The sequence below is a fragment of the Aedes albopictus genome, chromosome 2 (genome assembly GCF_035046485.1).
Source record: "Aedes albopictus strain Foshan chromosome 2, AalbF5, whole genome shotgun sequence".
NCBI lineage: Eukaryota > Metazoa > Arthropoda > Insecta > Diptera > Culicidae > Aedes > Aedes albopictus.
Window position 1 is genome coordinate 472,972,793 of NC_085137.1, and position 20,378 is coordinate 472,993,170.

The following is a 20,378-nucleotide window of genomic DNA, read 5'->3' on the forward strand; positions in this document are numbered from 1 at the left end:
GTGCTTTCGAAATTTGATGTCGAAATTTAATGTCTGGCCCTAGGTCTGGCCCGTCGACTGGTATGGAGTATCACTTGTGGCCCGCGGCCACGAAAGGTTGGGCAGGCCTGCCGTAAAGTCATCTGTGATTGTGAAAGACGTTATATCCTAGCTTGTAATTATCGTCTTGATGTTGATCGGTCTTCAGTGATAGTGAAGGAGCTCAAGCAGTCAACTGAAAATTCTGATATTTTTCAGCCCAGTCTATACGTTTAACATAACGTCGGAATATGTTCAATTAATAAATTTCCCAATTTTATTAGAATTATTGCTTTTCTAAATAAGGTATTCTCAGGATTCAGGAACAGTTCGCATTACGTCGACGGAAAGGTCATGCTTCGGAATGATGGCCCTAGCACAGAAACTAGCTTAACAAACAATAATAGAAGATTCTAAAAACAGGACCGAATTCTAAACCGCCCGATAGGTAGGAGAGTGTCCACATCTCGACGGTTTCAAACCGAACGGACTCAATAAATACCAAAACTTCCGTATGGCATTTTTAAGTTAGGCTAGGCTATCTTGACTAGGAAACCTTGACCGATTGAACCCTTGAAAAGGCGCCATACAGATCGAAACGTCGGAAAAAATCATAAACTAGTGTTTTCGATTCCCCCAAAAGGCTGAAGCCAACATTCTGATGCAAAATCATCCCAGTCGTATCCCAACCAAGGAAAGATCATGAGTACATGTTCGACGAGAAAGGCACTATCACCACTAGGTGGATTAATCTGGGTTTTTTTACTAAAAAATACATAGTGGGACTGTTATGTTTAGAAACGTGATCCAGTCGACTGAATTTCTACGCATATCAGTCCCACAAAAATTTATCGTCTTTTTTATCGCTTGACGTGATCTTTTCTCAACGATTTGATTATAGATTAAAAAAAAAAACAAAAACTTTTACCTTCTCTTATAGCATTACAAAACACTCATTCATAAGGCTCAAATGTCTCAAAGCAAAACGGAGCGGAAAGATAGCATAAGTGTGGTTTCACACTTTAACGCGGTCCCAGCAACATTCTTTATGATCGGATAGGTTAAAACCAGGTGAGTGAAGGAGTTGGCGAATGAGTAAGAAAATTAGTGCAATGGTAAGTGTGTGAGTGTGAGCTGCCCCAAAATTGAGTGAGTTAGTGAGTGAGTCAGTTCCTGTCTGAAAAAGTTATTAAGCTTTGGACAGAGAGCTGTTCCGTTAATTTGAGTCCATTAGTAAAGAGAATATGTGAGTTAGTAAGTAAGGGTGTATGAATCAGTGAGACAGTGAGTGAGTTGATGAATTGATGAGCATGTGAGATCTATTCCGTGGGAGTCTGTATATTAGTGATTTATGCAGTGAGTTAATTAGCGAGTTAATGTGTGAGTAATTTAATGAGTAAAATGATTAATGAGGGAGTTAATGAATGAGCGAGTAAGTGAGCAAGTTGGTAAAATATTAAGTTAATGACTTTAGGAGTGAGTAAGTTGGTAAATGAGTGAGTTGATGAGTGAGTTAGTGAGTGGAAGAAAATGAGTGAGCTAGTAAATTAGCAAGTAAATGAGTTAATGGGTGAGTTTGTGAGATAGTGAGTATGAGAGTTAGTGGGTAGTGAAGTTGATCAATGGGTTGTTGAATAAAAAGACAAGTGAATGATTTACTGAGCTAGTATGTGAGGTAGAGAATTAATAAGTATATGACTGAGTGAGCTAGTGAGTTGATGAATTGGTGAATAAGTGAGCTTGTTAGTGTCAGTGAAGGGAATTGCCAAACAAAAGAGGCACAAAATAAGCAACAAAGAAGGCGCGACAATTAATCTTTATCCCTACTGGTAACAGATAATGACATGATCTTGAAAATTTTTGTTGCAGACAAAATGGAAGCTGAATTTGTTGCGTACTTTTCAACTTGTGAATAATCAATTATTACTAACCCAAAGTCGAAACTGTTTGATGATAGATCTTCAGCAGAGTTGCAGTGTTTACCGACTCGAAGTTACCGTTCGATAATCGCAATGCAAGGCTAAAAAATCCCCACACTCGTGATGTACGATGTTTATCCTATTATTTTCAAGTTGGGACAAACTTATGTCGCATTGGGTAGATTGTCGCAACAAATACGAAATTGTCATTATTGTTGCGCGATGGTTGAATTTTGATTCACTGGTTAGTGTGTGAATGTGTGATTTAATGAGTGAACTTATGAACAAGTGAGTAAGTGAGTGAGTCTGTTGAAGAGTGAGCCTGTTAGTTAGTAAATGAATGATTTAGTAAGGTAGTGAGTGAATGAGTGTTAGTGAGTAAATAAATGGGTTTGCGAGTAAGTGCGAAATATTGTAGACTAGTGAGTAATGTAGTGAGCTGTCAAGTAAATGTATGAGTGAGCAAGTGAGGAGATAGTGAGTTAGTGGATTAGTGAGTGAGTGAGTCTGATAGTGAGTGAATGTGTGGGTAAAAAATGAGTGAGTTATGTGGTAAGTTAATAACTTAATGAGTAGGTGAGTTGCGAAGGGCTTGTGTTAGTGAGTGAGCGAGCCTATTAGTGAGTGATGTAATTAGTAAGTGGGTGATGTGAAGAGTTGAAAAAATGATTAGTGACATAGTTGAGAAAAGAGTGAGCAGATGATCAAATGAGTGAGTGACTTAGTGAAGTAGTGACTGAGTGAACCAGTTAGTAAATGAAGGTGTAAGTAAATGAGCGAATAAGTGAGTTAGTGAATTATGTAGTGAGTTACTAAGTTAATGAATGAGTGTGTTGGTAAGTGAGTCAACGGGTGAGCGAGTGAGTTAGTGAGTGAGCCGATTAGTGAGTATGTGAGTAAATGTGTGAGTTAATAAGTGAGTCAGTGAGCGAATTAGTGAGTCTTGATTTTACGCTAGACTGAAAAGCCACCCGAAAACAGTTAGTGAGTAAATGTGTGTGCGTGAATGATAGTGATGGCCCGGAATGATAATTAATGAGGATGGCATCTGTCATTAAAAGAAAGTTTGCCAATACAATTATTAGGTGGGAAATACCGTAACAGGGTAATGAAACTCATGCCCTCACCTTCCTCCCTTTAATGTTGTGGTAGCTAGAAGAACTTGGATTAAAGCGTGCATACCTTAGATCTGATGGGTTGCTGCTTAGATCGGATGACTGTGTGGATTTCATCCGTTCAAACGCTCTGACCCCAGTTGCTGGCAATGACAACATTGTGCTAGTTGGCATGGAGACATCATTTCATTGGTTCAAACGGATGGGTTCCATACTGTCAAGTGTCAACAATTCTCAGTACACTGAATTTTCATGCTGCGCCGCTTCACTGCTGGCTACGCGTTTGATCTCTGGCTGGTGTAGTCATTGAGATGGTGCAGTAGGCTGCAATATTTTACCACGTTGCGTTACACATTGTTTTGTTTCGTTGTGAAACCTGGCTTTATTAGGAATGCTGTAAGCTAACTTCTCTTCCATGTGAATTAGAATATTCACACACAGCTAGCCGCTCACTTACTCCACGATTTATTTGTCAACTCACTCACTTTTGAACCCCCTCACTTACCAACAGACCTACTCGCCAATCCATCAATTCACAAGCTCACTTTACACAATTTATTCATACTCTCATCTAGTCAGTTAGTGTCAAATTAACTAATTCATCATCTTACTTACCAACTCACTAGCAAACTAATTCAAAAACTTACTCACCGACTCAGTTACTCATCAACCTGTTCACATTTTATACTCACTTTTACATGATCTCATTTAGTCACCGAATTTACACTAACATACAACTTACATAACACTCTTCACTCGCTTATCAACTTACACACTTACTCGTCTACCTAGTCACTCACTCATCAAGTCAAAAAATCTTAAATTCACTCCCTTGGTTGCTCACTCATCATTCACTCACCATCACTTCATTCAATTGTCAAATTACTTATTCAGCAACTCTCATTCACCAATTCATTGACACATCCGTTCACTCATTCACAAACTCAACCATTTCTAATCTCACTAACTTACAGACTTACTAACTTATCTACACAATATTTCATCCCACTCACTGAAAAACTCATTCGCCAACCTAACTTGTTCAAGAAATACCTTTCTCATGAACTGGGTTTTACCTAAAAGTCTCGGTGTTTGTTTTTCGTTGTGCAATTTAAGGGAATGTTGATTTTTTGTTACAATCCATCGTGAGACAAGTTTGTGAATGGATAAGTAAGAATCAATTCATTCACTAACCAATTCACGCCATTCTTGAAAATTGGCAAACAAAAAATAGGCTACCTTCATTTTGAAATACGCTTTTTGTGTGCGAGTTTATTTTGAATTTTATCTTACCTGAGTGCTGCAAGTGCCATCCGATAACATATACCAGTCATTCTATTCAACATCATCAACGTCATCTTGCACAGCATATAACATCGGCTTCGTCATGCTACACGACAATTGAGCCACATGGTTATAACTTTAGTTAGGTAGAATACTATGTATGCTTTATGTGCTCTCCGTGCATTGCGGCCATAGATTTCTTCGCGTCGTTTTTCTTCGGTGGAATACGTGGGGCCACACGGTGTCAACATTTTGATTATTATCGAACTTTCATGTACCTCGGATTTTTCTTCATAGAATGTTAGAATTTCAGCTATAATTTATAAATGCAAAATTTGAAAATATTCTATCGGGGAAAATTTGAGTTAGATGAGTTTTTAGCTAATTTCCATACTAAAAATCAATAATTACTATTTTAGCCCAAAAAACGTCCCATACAAAATATATGGAAAAATTTTCGCCGATGAAATATTTTCTAGTTTTCGGATTATGAATATATAGCCCAAATACTAATCATTTTCGAAGAAAAATCCGAGGTACATGAATGTTCGATAATAATCGAAATTTTGACACCGTGGGCCATAATCTACGGCTTCAAGTTCCCAAAACTTCCGAAGCGCTGTTTCTAGTGACCGGTCAGCTGTCGACATGTAGCATACCGGTGGTACAACGGAGGAATTGATGACAGTTTTTCCAGATACTGTCCATCCGAAAAGGGTGTCAACCAGGAAAGGCAGATCGTCACCGATTGACAGACAGTTACCTGTATGGATTTCGTGGTAACATTTACCGCAGATGATGATGTCGTTCATCAACGCTAAAGTTTGGATCGGCCAACGGAACCTCTGACAAGTTCCACACTGCGGATCTAAGAAGAAATCCTTCAATCAGAAAATAGTACCACAGTAACAATGATTTAGTTTTATCAGAATGGCGTCTTTCATATCGATAACCCCTACAGATTCAGCTAGTATACTTTTTCGGGGTGATCAATTACCAATTCGGGAAAGGTAGTGGTGGTGCTGTGTCCGTGTTTTACGTGTGTTTGAGTACGCTCCCACAGGGTAGATTGTGTGTGGTTGGTAGGTGGATTGCCGGCTGTTTGTAGAGATCTGAAATCTATTATTTTCGGGACAACAACGCTGCCGCCATCGGTGCCCATCTATATCTACTCGCACCACAACCAGAAGCTAATGTGTTGCATGTGAGATCTATCCCTCCAAGTACGATAAATTACAATTAAATTAATCGCATGTAACGGGGATATTTATGGGGGTGTTGCTTTTGTTGGAACTAAGTTTATGTGCGTTTCGGCGGGCTGCCAGCAGTGCCTGTGGGGCTCGGGAGCTCGTTTGAAAGTAGATAGGCCCTGAACCAGATTTAGTAGTTGTAAAAACGATTAAATATCAAATACTGGGAAAAGGAATGGTTTTACAATTGAATTTGGAATGGAATTAAAAGCCGAAGCATTTGTATTTCTAAGTATCAATCAAAGCTTTTGTTTTACATAAGGTATGCAAATTGAGACGTAAAGTTTTGAAAAAGTCTTCAATACAATTTTGAAGAGCATTGCCTATTAAAAGATTTCATGCAAGAACTATGCGTTATGACATGTTAACATGCTTAACATTTATACTCTGTATACTGAGTAAATAATTCGGAACTCTTCTTGTTATAAAATATTGGTTTTTACTGAAAAAATCTTTAAGCAAATATAAAAAAAATATCAATGTTATCCCGGATCACGGGACATGTTTCATGTGGCTAATTATTTATGAATAGGCAGCGATGATTCTCACAAAATTGATTGTCCACAACCTTGCTTTGATTAGATTACCATAGGTAAGCGAGCTGAGCCTACCATAGTAGCAGTCGAATAGTCGCAGAACAGCTCCGGAAAAGACCAAGTTTGACGTAAACCGGACGGAAAGCACACCGCAAAGTCCCAAAAGTGATTTACTAAAGCCTCTGCACTTTGGTCGAGCTTTGGCAAGCGCAACATTTTGGCCCCCTTCTTCTAGGAACGAACGGGCTGTTCTGTTCGTCTGCTCCGAGGAGGAGCAGAACGAAGTTCAACATCGTAAGAATGATAAACGGTTGTTACAGAAAAGGGCACACGGGGCAAGGAAGCCTCAGCCAGTCGGGCAAGAGTCAAGACGACAACGATGCAGAAGAAGAATTGTTTTTCCGCCCGTCGTCGTCGTCGTCGTCCGTGTCTAGCTTGGAGCGTGGGGGATTGCTGGTCCTCTCGGTGTGACAGGCACCCCTCCAACCGTTCGTTGTCGGAAGAATGGAGAAAAGATGAGTGCCTTATGATAAATGAATTCTGAATTTGGGTTAAAACCGGGGTGGAAGAAATGTTTAACACGTCTTACATTAACACATTTTGAGACTGACATCATAGGATCCGGGGGCTTCTCCTGTGTGCTGCAGCCTCCGACAAAGTGTTGCCGCCGGAGGTGGCAGAAGATTTATGACTTCATGCAACAGATATCCCCGCAGTCCTGCAGCTGGCAAGTCGAGTTTGGGGAAGGCGCCCAGGTTTTTAGCACATTCTTCACTCCATTGACATTTCGCTTTCGTTTGCAGGTGGCAGTAAACTCGGCTCGGTAATGGGCTTATTTTGCATATCTTCTGTTGGGGATTTGGAGCAGGGACGGTTGTAGGTTCCATTTAAGCCTTATACACTTTTTATGAAGTTTTCAATGAACGTTCTTTACAAACGTAATAATATGTTCCTAATTGTTGGTTTAGAATTTTTACTCTAAAGTATTTACGATGCATTGAATGATTTACCAACGTATGTTGGAAACAATGAGGTCCACCTTATGAATAATTGAATAAAAAATCCAGATCGTAAACGAGATTTCAATACTTCTATGTTTAATTTCCTCCCTTAACTCTTATGGAATACTGAACAAAATATCTTAATTATAAAGTTCCCATTTTATTGAACTGTTCAAAACTCCTATTCAAAGCTACAATGCAAAGTTATATTTCAAAGCTTCAATTGAATTATTAAATGTAAAGCTCCAATACAAACATATATGCGGCAGTTCAAAGCTCCAATCCAATGCTCCAAGTCGAAATGCCTATCCAATTTTCCAAAGCTCTTATCTAACGCTGCTTTTCAAAGCCCCAATTTAAAGCTTCAATCCAAAACTAAAAACTAAAGCTCCTATTCAAAGTTCCAATCTAACGTTCCAGTTCAAAGCTCCAATTCAAAGGTTCAATCCAAAGCTCTAAAATCTGTCATAGCACCAATCCAAATCTCTTATTCTAAGTACCAATGCAAAGCTGAAATCCAACACTCCAATCCAAAGTTGCAAAATAAAGCTCCAATCCAAACCTGCAATCCAATGCTCCAATTCAAAGTTCCAATCGAAACCTCCTACTCAAAGCTTCAAGCAAAAGCTCCAAATCAAAGCTGCAATTCAAAGCTTCAAGCCAATCCTCCAATCCAACGATCCAATCCAAAGCTCCAACCAAAATTCCAATTCAAAACTCCAATCCAAAGTTCCAGTACCAACTCAAAGGACCAAGCCAATCTAAAGGTCCAGTCCAAAGTTCCAATTCAAAGGTTTAATCCAAAGCTCTAAATTAAAGCTACAATCCAAAACAAAGCTATCATAGTACCTATCCGAATCTCTAGTTCTAAGCTCCAATAGAAAACTGAATTCCAATGATCCAATCCAAAACTCCAATCCAAAGCTCCAATCCAAATCTACAATCCAATGCTCCAGTCCAAAGCTCCAATCAAAAGCTCCATTCCAAAGCTCCTATTCAAAACTCTAATCCAAAGCTCCAGTACCAACTCAAAGCATCAAACCAAAGCTCCAATCCTATGCTATCAATATCAATCCCAAGTTTCAGATGCTAAGTTCCAAGCCAAAGCTTAAAAAAAAAAGTTTCAATCCAAACTGCCAATCCTAAGCTCTAAAATTTAGTTTCAATCCTTAGTTATAATCCAAAGCTCCAATCTTTAACTTCAATTCTAAGCACCAATCCGAAGTTCCAATCTAAAGTTCTAATCCAACACTCCAATCGAAGGCTTCAATCCAAAGCTTCAATCCAAACCTGCAATCCAATGCTTTAACCCTCTAATACCCAAATTTTTGATTTTGATCGAAATATCATTTTTCGTCATCTAAAATCGATTTAAACATGTTTTGGAAGATGATTCTTTTTAATTCTTGATTTCGTGAATTTCAGTTTTTGATTTTTCTAATTTTTATTTTTGAACATCCCCACACTTTTATATTTTTCCTGGAAGCCAATTTGGGGAACGGATTTTTTGAGATGAAAACATTTTGAGATTTTATGATTATTGTTGAAATATTATTATTTTAAATTTTTTTCACAGAAAATTTTATTTTCCGTGTAATTTTAAGGAAAATAATTTAAGAGTGTATTCGATTCCCTTAAACTATTAAACAAGGATAGAATGATTAAGAAAAAATTTAAAATATGTTAATTGTAGCGATTCAATACAAAATAAACAATGACTTCTAAAAGGTGACTAAAACATCATTTTTTCAATGATTTTTTAAAAATGTAAATACGTTTTAAAATACACCAAAAACCATTTTGAGATATACAGAACAGTCCTAAATATCAGCCAAAAATATAAAAAACTTGATTTTTCACGAAACAAAATTAACAAAAATGCTCAAACTATACCCCGTCTAAAGGCGGGATTAGGTATTAGAGGGTTAACTCAATGTTCCAATCCAAAGCTCCTATTCAAAGTTCCAATCTAAAGCTACAATTCAAAACTCCAATCTAAAGTTCCTATCCAATGCTCCAATCCAAAGTTCCAATCCAAAGCTCATATCAAAAGCTCCAATTCAAAATCCCAATCCAAAGCTCCAGTACCAACTCAAAGCATCAAGTCAACTTAAAGTTCCAATTCAAAGGCCCAATCCAAAGCTCTAAAATAGAGCTACAAACCAAAGCCAAGCTGTCATACCACCACCAATCCAAATCTCTAATTCTAAGCGCCAATAGAGAGCTGAAATTCAATGACCCAATCCAAAGCTCCAATTCAAAGGTTCTATCTAAAGTTCTAATTCAAAGCTCTAATTCAAAACTCTAATTCATAGCTCCAATTCCTAACTTCAGTCCTTTAGACTCCAATCTTAAGCTTCATTCCTGATCTCCAATACAAAGCTCCAATCAAAAGCTCCAATCAAAAGCTACAGTCTAAAGCTCCAATCAAAAGCTCCGTTCCAAAGCTCCAGTACCAACTAAAAGCATCAAGCCAAAGTTCCAATCCAAAGCTCCAATTCTAAGCTCCAGTCCAATCTAAAGCTCCAAAGTCAATCTCAAGTTACAATGCCAAGTTCCAATCCAAAGCTTCAATTAAAAGTGTTAATCCAAACTTCCAACCCAAAGCTCTAGTGCTTAGTTCCAATCCTTAGCTCTAATCTTAAGCTCCAAAACTTAACTTCAATCCGAAGCTCCAATCTAAAGTTATAATCTTAATCTCCAATCCAAGGTTGCAATACAAAGCTTCTATTCAAAACTCCAATCTGAAGTTCCAATCCAAAACTCCAATCCAATGCTCCAATCCAAAGCTCCTATCAATCCAAAGTTCCAATACAAAGCTCTAATTGAAAGCTCCAATGTTAATGTCTAATACAAAGCTCCTATTCTAAGCTTCAAATCAATTCAATGTTCTAATCCAAAGCTTTAATCCAAACCTCCAATTCAAAGCTCCAATTAAAGGTTTCAATTCAAGATGTATGTAATGTAATGTAATTCTCCAATGTAGAGCTTCAGTGCAATGCTGCGCTCTAAAGATCCAATGTAAAGCTTCGAACTCATCAAGCCTTAATCCTAAAGCTTCATCCAGAAATTCGCATGGAGCTCCTCTAAGAATTCATACAGAAATTTATAATGGAAATCAGAAGGAATTCCGTAAGGAATACTTCTTGGGATTCATCACGATTTGACTCCTGGAGTTTGTTTAGGGCTTTGCCTACAAACTCCCAGGAAATTTTTGTAGGAACTCATCAGATTTTTCTATACAAATTCATTTGGAGTTAATATAGTCATTCATCAGGATTTTTTTAGCAACTCATTATAAACATTTCAATTAATTTAACAGGCATGTCTCAAAAAATGCATCCAAGAATTTCTTGAGCAATTCATTCAAAAATTTTCTTATAAATTCATTCTAGAACTCATATTGGAATTGCTCCAGAAAATCATCGTTGATTAGGGATTGATCCAGGAGTTTCTCTTAGAATTCGTCCAGGAATTTCTTTAAGACTTCACCTAAGAATTCATCAAGGAATTGACCCGAAAAAATTCCAGGATTTCCTGAAGAAATTCTTTTGGCATTACCTCAAGGAAGCCATCAGCAATTTCTCAGGGAATTGATTCAGGAATGTTACAAGGAATTCATCGAGAATTTCTCAGGGTATTCATCCAGGAATGATTCAAGGAATCATACCAGAAAACCATCCTGTAATTCAAGCATCGCATTGGGAATTTACCGAGGAATTTCTGAATGAACTCATCCAGGAATTTTTCTAGCATTTTATCGAAAAAGTCCCCTGATCATGAAATTTGTCATGAAATTAATCTATAAGATATCATTTTAGACAAATCCTCTTGGAACTCACCAGAAATTTCTCAAGGCAATTTGTCAGGAAATATACAAGGAAATAATTCTGGAATTTCTCATGGAAATCCAGTAATTCATCCGGAAACTGATCCAGGAATTTCTCTAGGAATCCTTTCAGAACTCTGGATATTCATCAGAAATATTCAAGGAAATCATCCAGGAACTCACCTAGTAATTAAGGAATCACTCTGGGGACTCACTGCGGAATTAATTTCTCTGAGGAATGAGGAGAGGAGGAATGTCCTAAGGTTTCATAGAGTAGCTTCTATACGAATATTTCCAGGAATTCCTCTATCAATACTTCCAAAATTCATTCCAAGTTTCCAAGTTTCCAAGTTATTCTCCCAGCGATTTCTCTAGTATTTTGTTCAAGGATGTCTTGAATAATTGACTCAGACATTCACGTTGAAAAATTTCCAGGATTTCTTTGAGAAATTCACCATGAATTTCTCGGAATTTCTTCAAGAATTTGTATAGCTATTCCTCTACAAATTAAAAAAGCTCTAATCTGAAGCTCAAATCATAAGTTTTAGGACTAAGATGCAAGCCAAAGATTCAAGCAAAAGATTCAAGCCAAAGATTCAAGCCAAGTTTTAATACAAATTGTCCCGTTTATAAGCTACATAGACTCGTAAGGGGAGGGGTGGTCTGGCCGCTCCATTAGGGATTATTCACGGAATTCATACAGAAATTTAGGAGGCTGAGGTAGGAAAGCTCCCTCAGAAGAAGCTTGGAAGCATTTTCAGCAGAAACTTGAAAGCTTCTTCAGAAGAAGCTTGAAAGCTTCCTCAGGAGAGTCTTGAAAGCTTCCTCAGAAGAAGCTTAAAAGCTTTCTCAGAAGAAGCTTGAAAGCTTCCTCGGAAGAAGCTTAGAAGCTTCCTAGGAGAAAGCTTGATAGCTTCCTCAGAAGAAGCTTGAAAGCTTCCTCAGAAGAAACTTGAAAGCTTCCTCAGAAGAAACTTGAAAGCTTCCCTCTGAGGAAGCTTAAAAGCTTGGAAACTTGGAAGTTTCTTCAGAAGAAGCTTGAAAACTTCCTCAGAAGAAGCTTGAAAGCTTCCTCAGAAGAAGCTTCAAAGCTTTCTCAGAAGAAGCATGAAAACTTCCTCAGATGAAGCTTGAAAGCTTCCTCAGAAGAAGCTTCAAAGCTTTCTCAGAAGAAGCTTGGATGCTTTCCCAGAAGAAGCTTGATAACTTTCTTAGAAGAAGCTTGAAAGCTTCCTCAGAAGAAACTTGAAATCTCCCTCTGAGGAAGCTTGAAAGCTTCTTCAGAAGAAGCTTGAAAGCTTCATCAGAAGAAACTTGAAATCTCCTTCAGAAGAAACTTGAAAGCTCCCTCTGAGGAAGCTTGAAAGCTTCTCCAGGAGAAGCGTGAAAGCTTTCTCAGAAGAAACTTGAAATCACCCTCAGATGAAGCTTGGAAAGCTTCCTCAGAAGAAGCTTGGAAGATTCTTAAGAAGAAGCTTGGAAGCTTCCTCAGAAGAAGCTTGGAAGCTTCCTCAGAAGAAGCTTGGAAGCTTCCTCAGAAGAAGCTTGAAAGCTTCCTCAGAAGAAGCTTGAAAGCTTCCTCAGAAGAAGCTTGAAAGCTTTCTCAGAAGATGCTTGGAAGCTTCCTCAGAATATGCTTAGAAGCTTCCTCACAAGAAGCTTGGAAGCTTCCTCGAAAGAAGCTTGGAAGCTTCCCCAGAAGAAGCTTGGAAGCTTCCTCGGAAGAAGCTTGGAAGCTTCCTCGGAAGAAGCTTGGAAGCTTCCTCGGAAGAAGCTTGGAAGCTTCCTCGGAAGAAGCTTGCAAGCTTCCTCGGAAAAAGCATGGAAGCTTCCTCGGAAGAAGCTTGGAAGCTTCCTCGGAAGAAGCTTGGAAGCTTCCTCGGAAGAAGCTTGGAAGCTTCCTCGGAAGAAGCTTGGAAGCTTCCTCGGAAGAAGCTTGGAAGCTTCCTCGGAAGAAGCTTGGAAGCTTCCTCGGAAGAAGCTTGGAAGCTTCCTCGGAAGAAGCTTGGAAGCTTGTTCGGAAGAAGCTTGGAGGGAGACTTCTTCGGAAAAAGCTTGGAGGCTTCCTCGGAAAAAGCTTGGAGGGTTCATCGGAAGAAGCTTGGAGGCTTCCTCGGAAGAAGCTTGGAGGCTTCCGCGGAAGAAGCTTGGAGGCTTCCTCGGAAGAAGCTTGGAGGCTTCCGCGGAAGAAGCTTGGAGGCTTCCTCGGAAGAAGCTTGGAGGCTTCCTCGGAAAAAAAACTTGGAGACTTCCTCGGAAGAAGCTTGGAGTCTTCCTCGGAAGAAGCTTGGAAGCTTCCTCGGAAGAAGCTTGGAGGCTTCCTCGGAAAAAAAAACTTGGAGACTTCCTCGGAAGAAGCTTGGAGTCTTCCTCGGAAGAAGCTTGGAAGCTTCCTCGGAAGAAGCTTGGAGGCTTGCTCGGAAGAAGCTTGGAGGCTTGCTCGGAAGAAGCTTGGAGGCTTCCTCGGAAGAAGCTTGGAGGCTTCCTCGGAAGAAGCTTGGAGGGAGGCTTCCTCGGAAGAAGCTTGGAGGGAGGCTTCCTCGGAAGAAGCTTGGAGGGAGGCTTCCTCGGAAGAAGCTTGGAGGCTTCATCGGAAGAAGCTTGGAGGCTTCATCGGAAGAAACTTGGAGGCTTCATCGGAAGAAACTTGGAGGCTTCCTCGGAAGAAGCTTGGAGGCTTCCTCGGAAGAAGCTTGGAGGCTTCATCGAAAGAAGCTTGGAAGCTTCCCCAGAAGAAGCTTGGAAGCTTCCTCGGAAGAAGCTTGGAAGCTTCCTCGGAAGAAGCTTGGAAGCTTCCTCGGAAGAAGCTTGGAAGCTTCCTCGGAAGAAGCTTGCAAGCTTCCTCGGAAAAAGCATGGAAGCTTCCTCGGAAGAAGCTTGGAAGCTTCCTCGGAAGAAGCTTGGAAGCTTCCTCGGAAGAAGCTTGGAAGCTTCCTCGGAAGAAGCTTGGAAGCTTCCTCGGAAGAAGCTTGGAAGCTTCCTCGGAAGAAGCTTGGAAGCTTGTTCGGAAGAAGCTTGGAGGGAGACTTCTTCGGAAAAAGCTTGGAGGCTTCCTCGGAAAAAGCTTGGAGGGTTCATCGGAAGAAGCTTGGAGGCTTCCTCGGAAGAAGCTTGGAGGCTTCCGCGGAAGAAGCTTGGAGGCTTCCTCGGAAGAAGCTTGGAGGCTTCCGCGGAAGAAGCTTGGAGGCTTCCTCGGAAGAAGCTTGGAGGCTTCCTCGGAAAAAAAAACTTGGAGACTTCCTCGGAAGAAGCTTGGAGTCTTCCTCGGAAGAAGCTTGGAAGCTTCCTCGGAAGAAGCTTGGAGGCTTCCTCGGAAAAAAAAACTTGGAGACTTCCTCGGAAGAAGCTTGGAGTCTTCCTCGGAAGAAGCTTGGAAGCTTCCTCGGAAGAAGCTTGGAGGCTTGCTCGGAAGAAGCTTGGAGGCTTGCTCGGAAGAAGCTTGGAGGCTTCCTCGGAAGAAGCTTGGAGGCTTCCTCGGAAGAAGCTTGGAGGGAGGCTTCCTCGGAAGAAGCTTGGAGGGAGGCTTCCTCGGAAGAAGCTTGGAGGGAGGCTTCCTCGGAAGAAGCTAGGAGGCTTCATCGGAAGAAGCTTGGAGGCTTCATCGGAAGACACTTGAAGGCTTCATCGGAAGAAACTTGGAGGCTTCCTCGGAAGAAGCTTGGAGGCTTCCTCGGAAGAAGCTTGGAGGCTTCATCGAAAGAAGCTTGGAAGCTTCCCCAGAAGAAGCTTGGAAGCTTCCTCGGAAGAAGCTTGGAAGCTTCCTCGGAAGAAGCTTGGAAGCTTCCTCGGAAGAAGCTTGGAAGCTTCCTCGGAAGAAGCTTGGAAGCTTCCTCGGAAGAAGCTTGCAAGCTTCCTCGGAAAAAGCATGGAAGCTTCCTCGGAAGAAGCTTGGAAGCTTCCTCGGAAGAAGCTTGGAAGCTTCCTCGGAAGAAGCTTGGAAGCTTCCTCGGAAGAAGCTTGGAAGCTTCCTCGGAAGAAGCTTGGAAGCTTCCTCGGAAGAAGCTTGGAAGCTTGTTCGGAAGAAGCTTGGAGGGAGACTTCTTCGGAAAAAGCTTGGAGGCTTCCTCGGAAAAAGCTTGGAGGGTTCATCGGAAGAAGCTTGGAGGCTTCCTCGGAAGAAGCTTGGAGGCTTCCGCGGAAGAAGCTTGGAGGCTTCCTCGCAAGAAGCTTGGAGGCTTCCGCGGAAGAAGCTTGGAGGCTTCCTCGGAAGAAGCTTGGAGGCTTCCTCGGAAAAAAAACTTGGAGACTTCCTCGGAAGAAGCTTGGAGTCTTCCTCGGAAGAAGCTTGGAAGCTTCCTCGGAAGAAGCTTGGAGGCTTCCTCGGAAAAAAAACTTGGAGACTTCCTCGGAAGAAGCTTGGAGTCTTCCTCGGAAGAAGCTTGGAAGCTTCCTCGGAAGAAGCTTGGAGGCTTGCTCGGAAGAAGCTTGGAGGCTTCCTCGGAAGAAGCTTGGAGGCTTCCTCGGAAGAAGCTTGGAGGGAGGCTTCCTCGGAAGAAGCTTGGAGGGAGGCTTCCTCGGAAGAAGCTTGGAGGGAGGCTTCCTCGGAAGAAGCTTGGAGGCTTCATCGGAAGAAGCTTGGAGGCTTCATCGGAAGAAGCTTGGAGGCTTCATCGGAAGAAGCTTGGAAGCTTCCCCAGAAGAAGCTTGGAAGCTTCCCCAGAAGATGCTTTGAAGCTTCCCAGGAATTCCTTTAAGCCAAAGCAGGTATTTCACCTGAATTTATTGAAGGAATGAAGAAGCTGATTCAAAAATTCCGTAGAAAGTTAATCCTGTATTTAATTTAGGATTCACCTACCGATGCTTCTAGAAATTCTTCCAGGAATTCATGCGAAAATTTACCCGGTCATCCACGGCTCACTTTGGGAATTCACCCAGGAATTCTATGGATTCATCCAGAAACTTTTAAAGGATTTCATCCAAGAATTTCTCTATTAATTCGTCCAGGAATTGCTCCTGGAATTCCCAGATGATTTTTTCCAGGAGTTCGTTTAAAAGTTCCTGTAGGAGTTCGTCCTAGATTTCCCTATGAATTCATCAATGAAATTCATTAGGATTTTTTTCAGAAACTTCTGCAGGAAGGCTTCCCGGTATTCCTCTTGGATTATTATTATTATAACTTTATTATTGGGATTTCCAGTCCTAAGCTGATAGGGGTATTAGGGGCATAATGGACACCCTTAGCAAATGAGTACGTTAGGCCTGTATAACAGAGAAAAACTTAACATATTATGAGTTTGCTTACAACTTTAACTTGTTTCCTACGCATTTCAAACATTTACAGCTTGTAGAATGTCTTTATTGTGAAGAAATAATGAATTGTAAACCGTGTGTTTTTGAGGGCTGGCAGGAAAGCTACGGGGCGAAATGGACACCCATCGGGGCATAATGGACACCCCTGCATATTTTATGCTAATTCTTTGTTTACACCTTCCAGTTAAGTAATTTGCTTACGGAGATCAATACTACAGATATAATACTCCATCTTAGACGAGTTTTCATAACATCAAAGTTAACTAATTAAACTAACCCGTAACGTGGGTAGATCACCTTGGAATGGTGCGTTACGGCGTAAGATCTTGCAAATCTTAATCTTGCTATTTTCCAGTCTGGTTAATTTAAAAGCAGGATCAAGATTTGGTTTACTTTTTTTACTGTTTTTTGTTTATTAATTGTTTTTTATTCTATTTTTGTAATTTGTTTTTCACTGCTAATATACCGTTTGTTTCAGAGGAATGCAGGTAAATTTGTCCTATGTGTAAATAAAACAATTTACAAAAAATATAACTATTGTGAACGTATCACCATTTAATACTATTTTCTATTTCAGATTTACAAGCAGTGATCAAAACGGCAAAGCATCTCTTTTTTAGAAAGATTAAGGTTACTGTACGATTCAGTGGCAGGTAGACCACGGTGTCCGCGTCGATTTCTTCGAGCCGAGTTTCGTAATTTCGCGTGTTCTGTTTCTTCGAGTACAGTTTCGTAATTTCACGGGTGTTAATGTGTGTTTCTTCCGTTTCTTATTTTCGCGAACCTCGTTTTACGCAAACTATTTTTTATATAAAAAAATTAAATGTCTGGAAGCCATCTGGTAGTTATAATACAGTGATCGGGGCGTGAGTGTGGTATCCGGGATCAGCCGTACGACGTAGATGCGTTTTGTCTTCTCGAATTGATTGTGCGGTGGACATTATTCCCTGACATGTCGCGTATGTGAAAACGTATTCAATTTTTCGCGAGTACATCGTTCGTAGCAAAACAAGAATCGGTCTGGTGATTGTAGCAATTTGTTTACTAAAACAAAGCCCCTAACAAATCATCCCTTCCCGTATCCAAACTCCTAGTGATTACTCGTAGTAACGCAGAGAATTCCTCGGTTATTGGCCTAAGCGAGAATCACGTCATCACTTCCTTCCCTATCCTCAATTGACCTGCATTCGGACGCGGCCGGCGCTGGTATTGCTTTTTAAAAAAGTATTGGGATGCCAGCATTTACACAATGAGGAGAAGGCTAGTCCCAAGCATTATCTGTTGGTTCTTTGTGTAAATGTAGCTGTCCTTGCAATAACAGAGGAGCAACCGCGGGCGGTCAATCATGCTCATGCTCATGCTCATGCTCATCAAAGTTAACTAATTAAACTTTAGGCTAAAATAATCGGATTGATTTTTTCCAAAATTTCTTAAACGCCTAACAGTATGCAATGTGCTTACATCCATTCGTAATTGCCAGTGTTCATTTCGCCCCGAATCGACTGCAACATTGAAATTGCTTTTTTAAGTAAATTCTGATCAAAAATAAAATACTTCATCCATTGCTAAATCTCCGTATACATGTAGAAAAGGTAACAATTCTTTTGTTTTTGTGGTAGACACACTCCAACACTCGTAATACCTTATTTGCTGCTGCTTCGAAATTATAAGAATTTCACCATATGAAAAACATATTTCAATTTCAATGATATTTTGGTTATTTTGGAGCAATATAAATGGTACTTTTAAAAAATTGAACCATGACTTGTTCCTTTACACTTATGCATTAAAAGTTTTACATAAAGGTAAACGGTTTCGGCAATAACAGGGGTGTCCATTATGCCCCTAATCCCCCCACCTCTTTTCTCCTTCCTATAGGAATTCATCATTTGAATTATGAAGCTTTACTATGGAGATTTTCATCCCATGATTGGTTTTTCTCCATGGAATTCATTGAAAATCACAAGGATTTCAGGAATTCCTCAAAAAAAATATCCCGAAACCTATCTAGGAGTTCATCTATGAACTACTCAAGGATTTTATTTTATGACTCCTATAGAAATTCATCTAGTAGTTTCTCCAGGAATTCCTAAAATTTAAAGTAGGTTTTCTGTTTGCAATTAACTAGATATTTTCAGCGATTTCCTCTAATATTCCGTCACGAAATGTAGGAATTGATCCAGAAATTACTTAGGAAGTTTATCTTCTAGGTACTTTTTTTAGGAAATTCATCCAGGAATCTCTACAAATTCAACAACGAATTTCTATAGTATTTATTTTTTTTCTGTTTAAAGAGAAATTTTTATATTATTCTAATTAAGAATTCTTATAGAAATCCATCCAGGAACTCCTTTGGAACCTAATTCAAATCCCAACGGTGATCCGGCCGGCCGGCCCTGTCATTCGCTGTAACCCCTTATGCAAATCTGTGCACTGCATCTTGTTTGGAAATTTCTCACATTTATCCTCCATCAAAGCGTTCCATCAATCTTACTCCTGGTTGACGACAGCAAGTATGCATGATGTAGGAACTCCCCTCCCTTTGCATATCATGCAGTTCAGCTCAAGATTCTACCAGTAGCTCAAATCGCACACACATAAATCTCTGCCAAACGACTCGGCTGCTTGGAGGCCTCCGAAGAAAACTTTTTTAATTCCACTTTTGAATATTAACATTATAAACTAGGGCTGTAAAACTTAATCAGTGACTCGGAAATCTGGCGTGGCCTCTGACACTGCTGCCTCTCCAACGTGAGCCAATTTCTACCAATGCTGCTAGAGGGGGGATTGCGATTACAATCTACAGCTTCTATAGTTTTTCATTCATTTTTTTTTTGTTCGGGGAAAACTTTCGCTCGCATGCGGTGTGTGGCGAGCGCCTAAGAAACGATAATCTTCTAGATTCTACTCTAGCTAGTAGTAGCTGCTTGCTGGTGTAAAGATGTTTCATTCATTTCCATTTGCTGTTCTCGACTTGCGTTCTTTCAGGAGGACCTAGTGTGCTGCACTACTAGCTTTTGGCGGTTGGCGGAAACAGCTGGAAACGAGCAAGGAGAATATGGTGACGGCAGCAGCAGCAGTTCGCCGTATGCAATAGACTTGTTCCTGACGTCTGGGCAATGACGTCACAGGCCGTGTACTGCCTCAGCCTGCAGATACGTAAGTACATAGCTCGATGATTTGAATGGTTGATTTATGCAGTAATTTGTGAAAAAAGGAGGGAGATGTGTTGATTGAAGAATAAGTTGGTGCTCGTGAAAAATGATATCGTGTGTTATCAACAGTTATTTGAAAAATAAGGGAAAAAGGTTTGAATAGTTTAACACTTTGAAGACGGGTGGGTCATATGTGCCCAGCCGAGAAAATCAACCATAACAAACGTGTTCTAGACCAGCGAGGTTGCATCCAGATCATCGATCATCGTAAATTAAAATTTTACGAAAAAATGATAAGAACCTTTATGAAGAGTTTCTTAAAAACTTGCTGCAAAATTTATGAAAGAAATCTGTAACGTTTTGCAAAAAAAAAAATCATCTTGGGAAATTCTTAGAGAATCACGCCAAGGATTGGTTGAAGAAATTACCCTCGCCTTCTTGATTCGTCGTAGGGATGCCTGATGATTTTTTAAAAAATCTGTAAAATATGTATACCGTACAAAATTCGAGTTAATAATTCATTCATCATCGGTCAGGCTAAGGCCGGGGTGGCCTCTGCTGTACATAGTAGCCGCCTCCATTCCACTCGGTCCATGGCTGTTTGTCTCCAGTTCCGCACTCTGCGTAGGGTCCGCAGATCGTCCTCCACTTGGTCGACCCACCCAGCTCGCTGCGCTCCACATCGTCTTATACCGGTCGGATGACTCTCGAGAACCATTTTAGTCGGGTTGCTATCCGACATCCTGATGACGTGACCCGCCCACCGTAGCCTCCCGATTTTCGCGGTATGGACGATGGTTGGTTCTCCCAGCAGCTGATGCAGCTCGTGATTCATTCGCCTTCTCCAAGTCCCGTCTTCAATCTGCACTCCGCCGTAGATGGTACGCAACACCTTCCGTTCGAAAACTCCAAGGGCGCGTTGGTCCTCTGCACGTAGGGCCCATGTTTCGTGCCCATAGAGGACGACCGGTCTAATCAACGTTTTGTAGATGGTTAACTTCGTGTTACGGCGAACTTTATT

The 20,378-nt window shown here is 40.6% G+C and overlaps 1 protein-coding gene across 19 annotated transcripts in view; it reads left to right on the forward strand.

Annotated features, from left to right (window-relative positions):
- Positions 1–20,378, forward strand: part of LOC109414816 (calmodulin-binding transcription activator 1) — a 634,609-nt gene that overhangs the window by 111,867 nt on the left and 502,364 nt on the right. For all 19 annotated transcript variants that reach the window (XM_062854066.1, XM_062854068.1, XM_062854075.1 and 16 more), the window contains one exon: positions 19,191–19,361. In XM_062854066.1, the coding sequence (XP_062710050.1) occupies positions 19,322–19,361 (40 nt within the window). In that variant the 5' untranslated portion in view covers positions 19,191–19,321. The remainder of the gene's footprint in view (positions 1–19,190; positions 19,362–20,378) is intronic.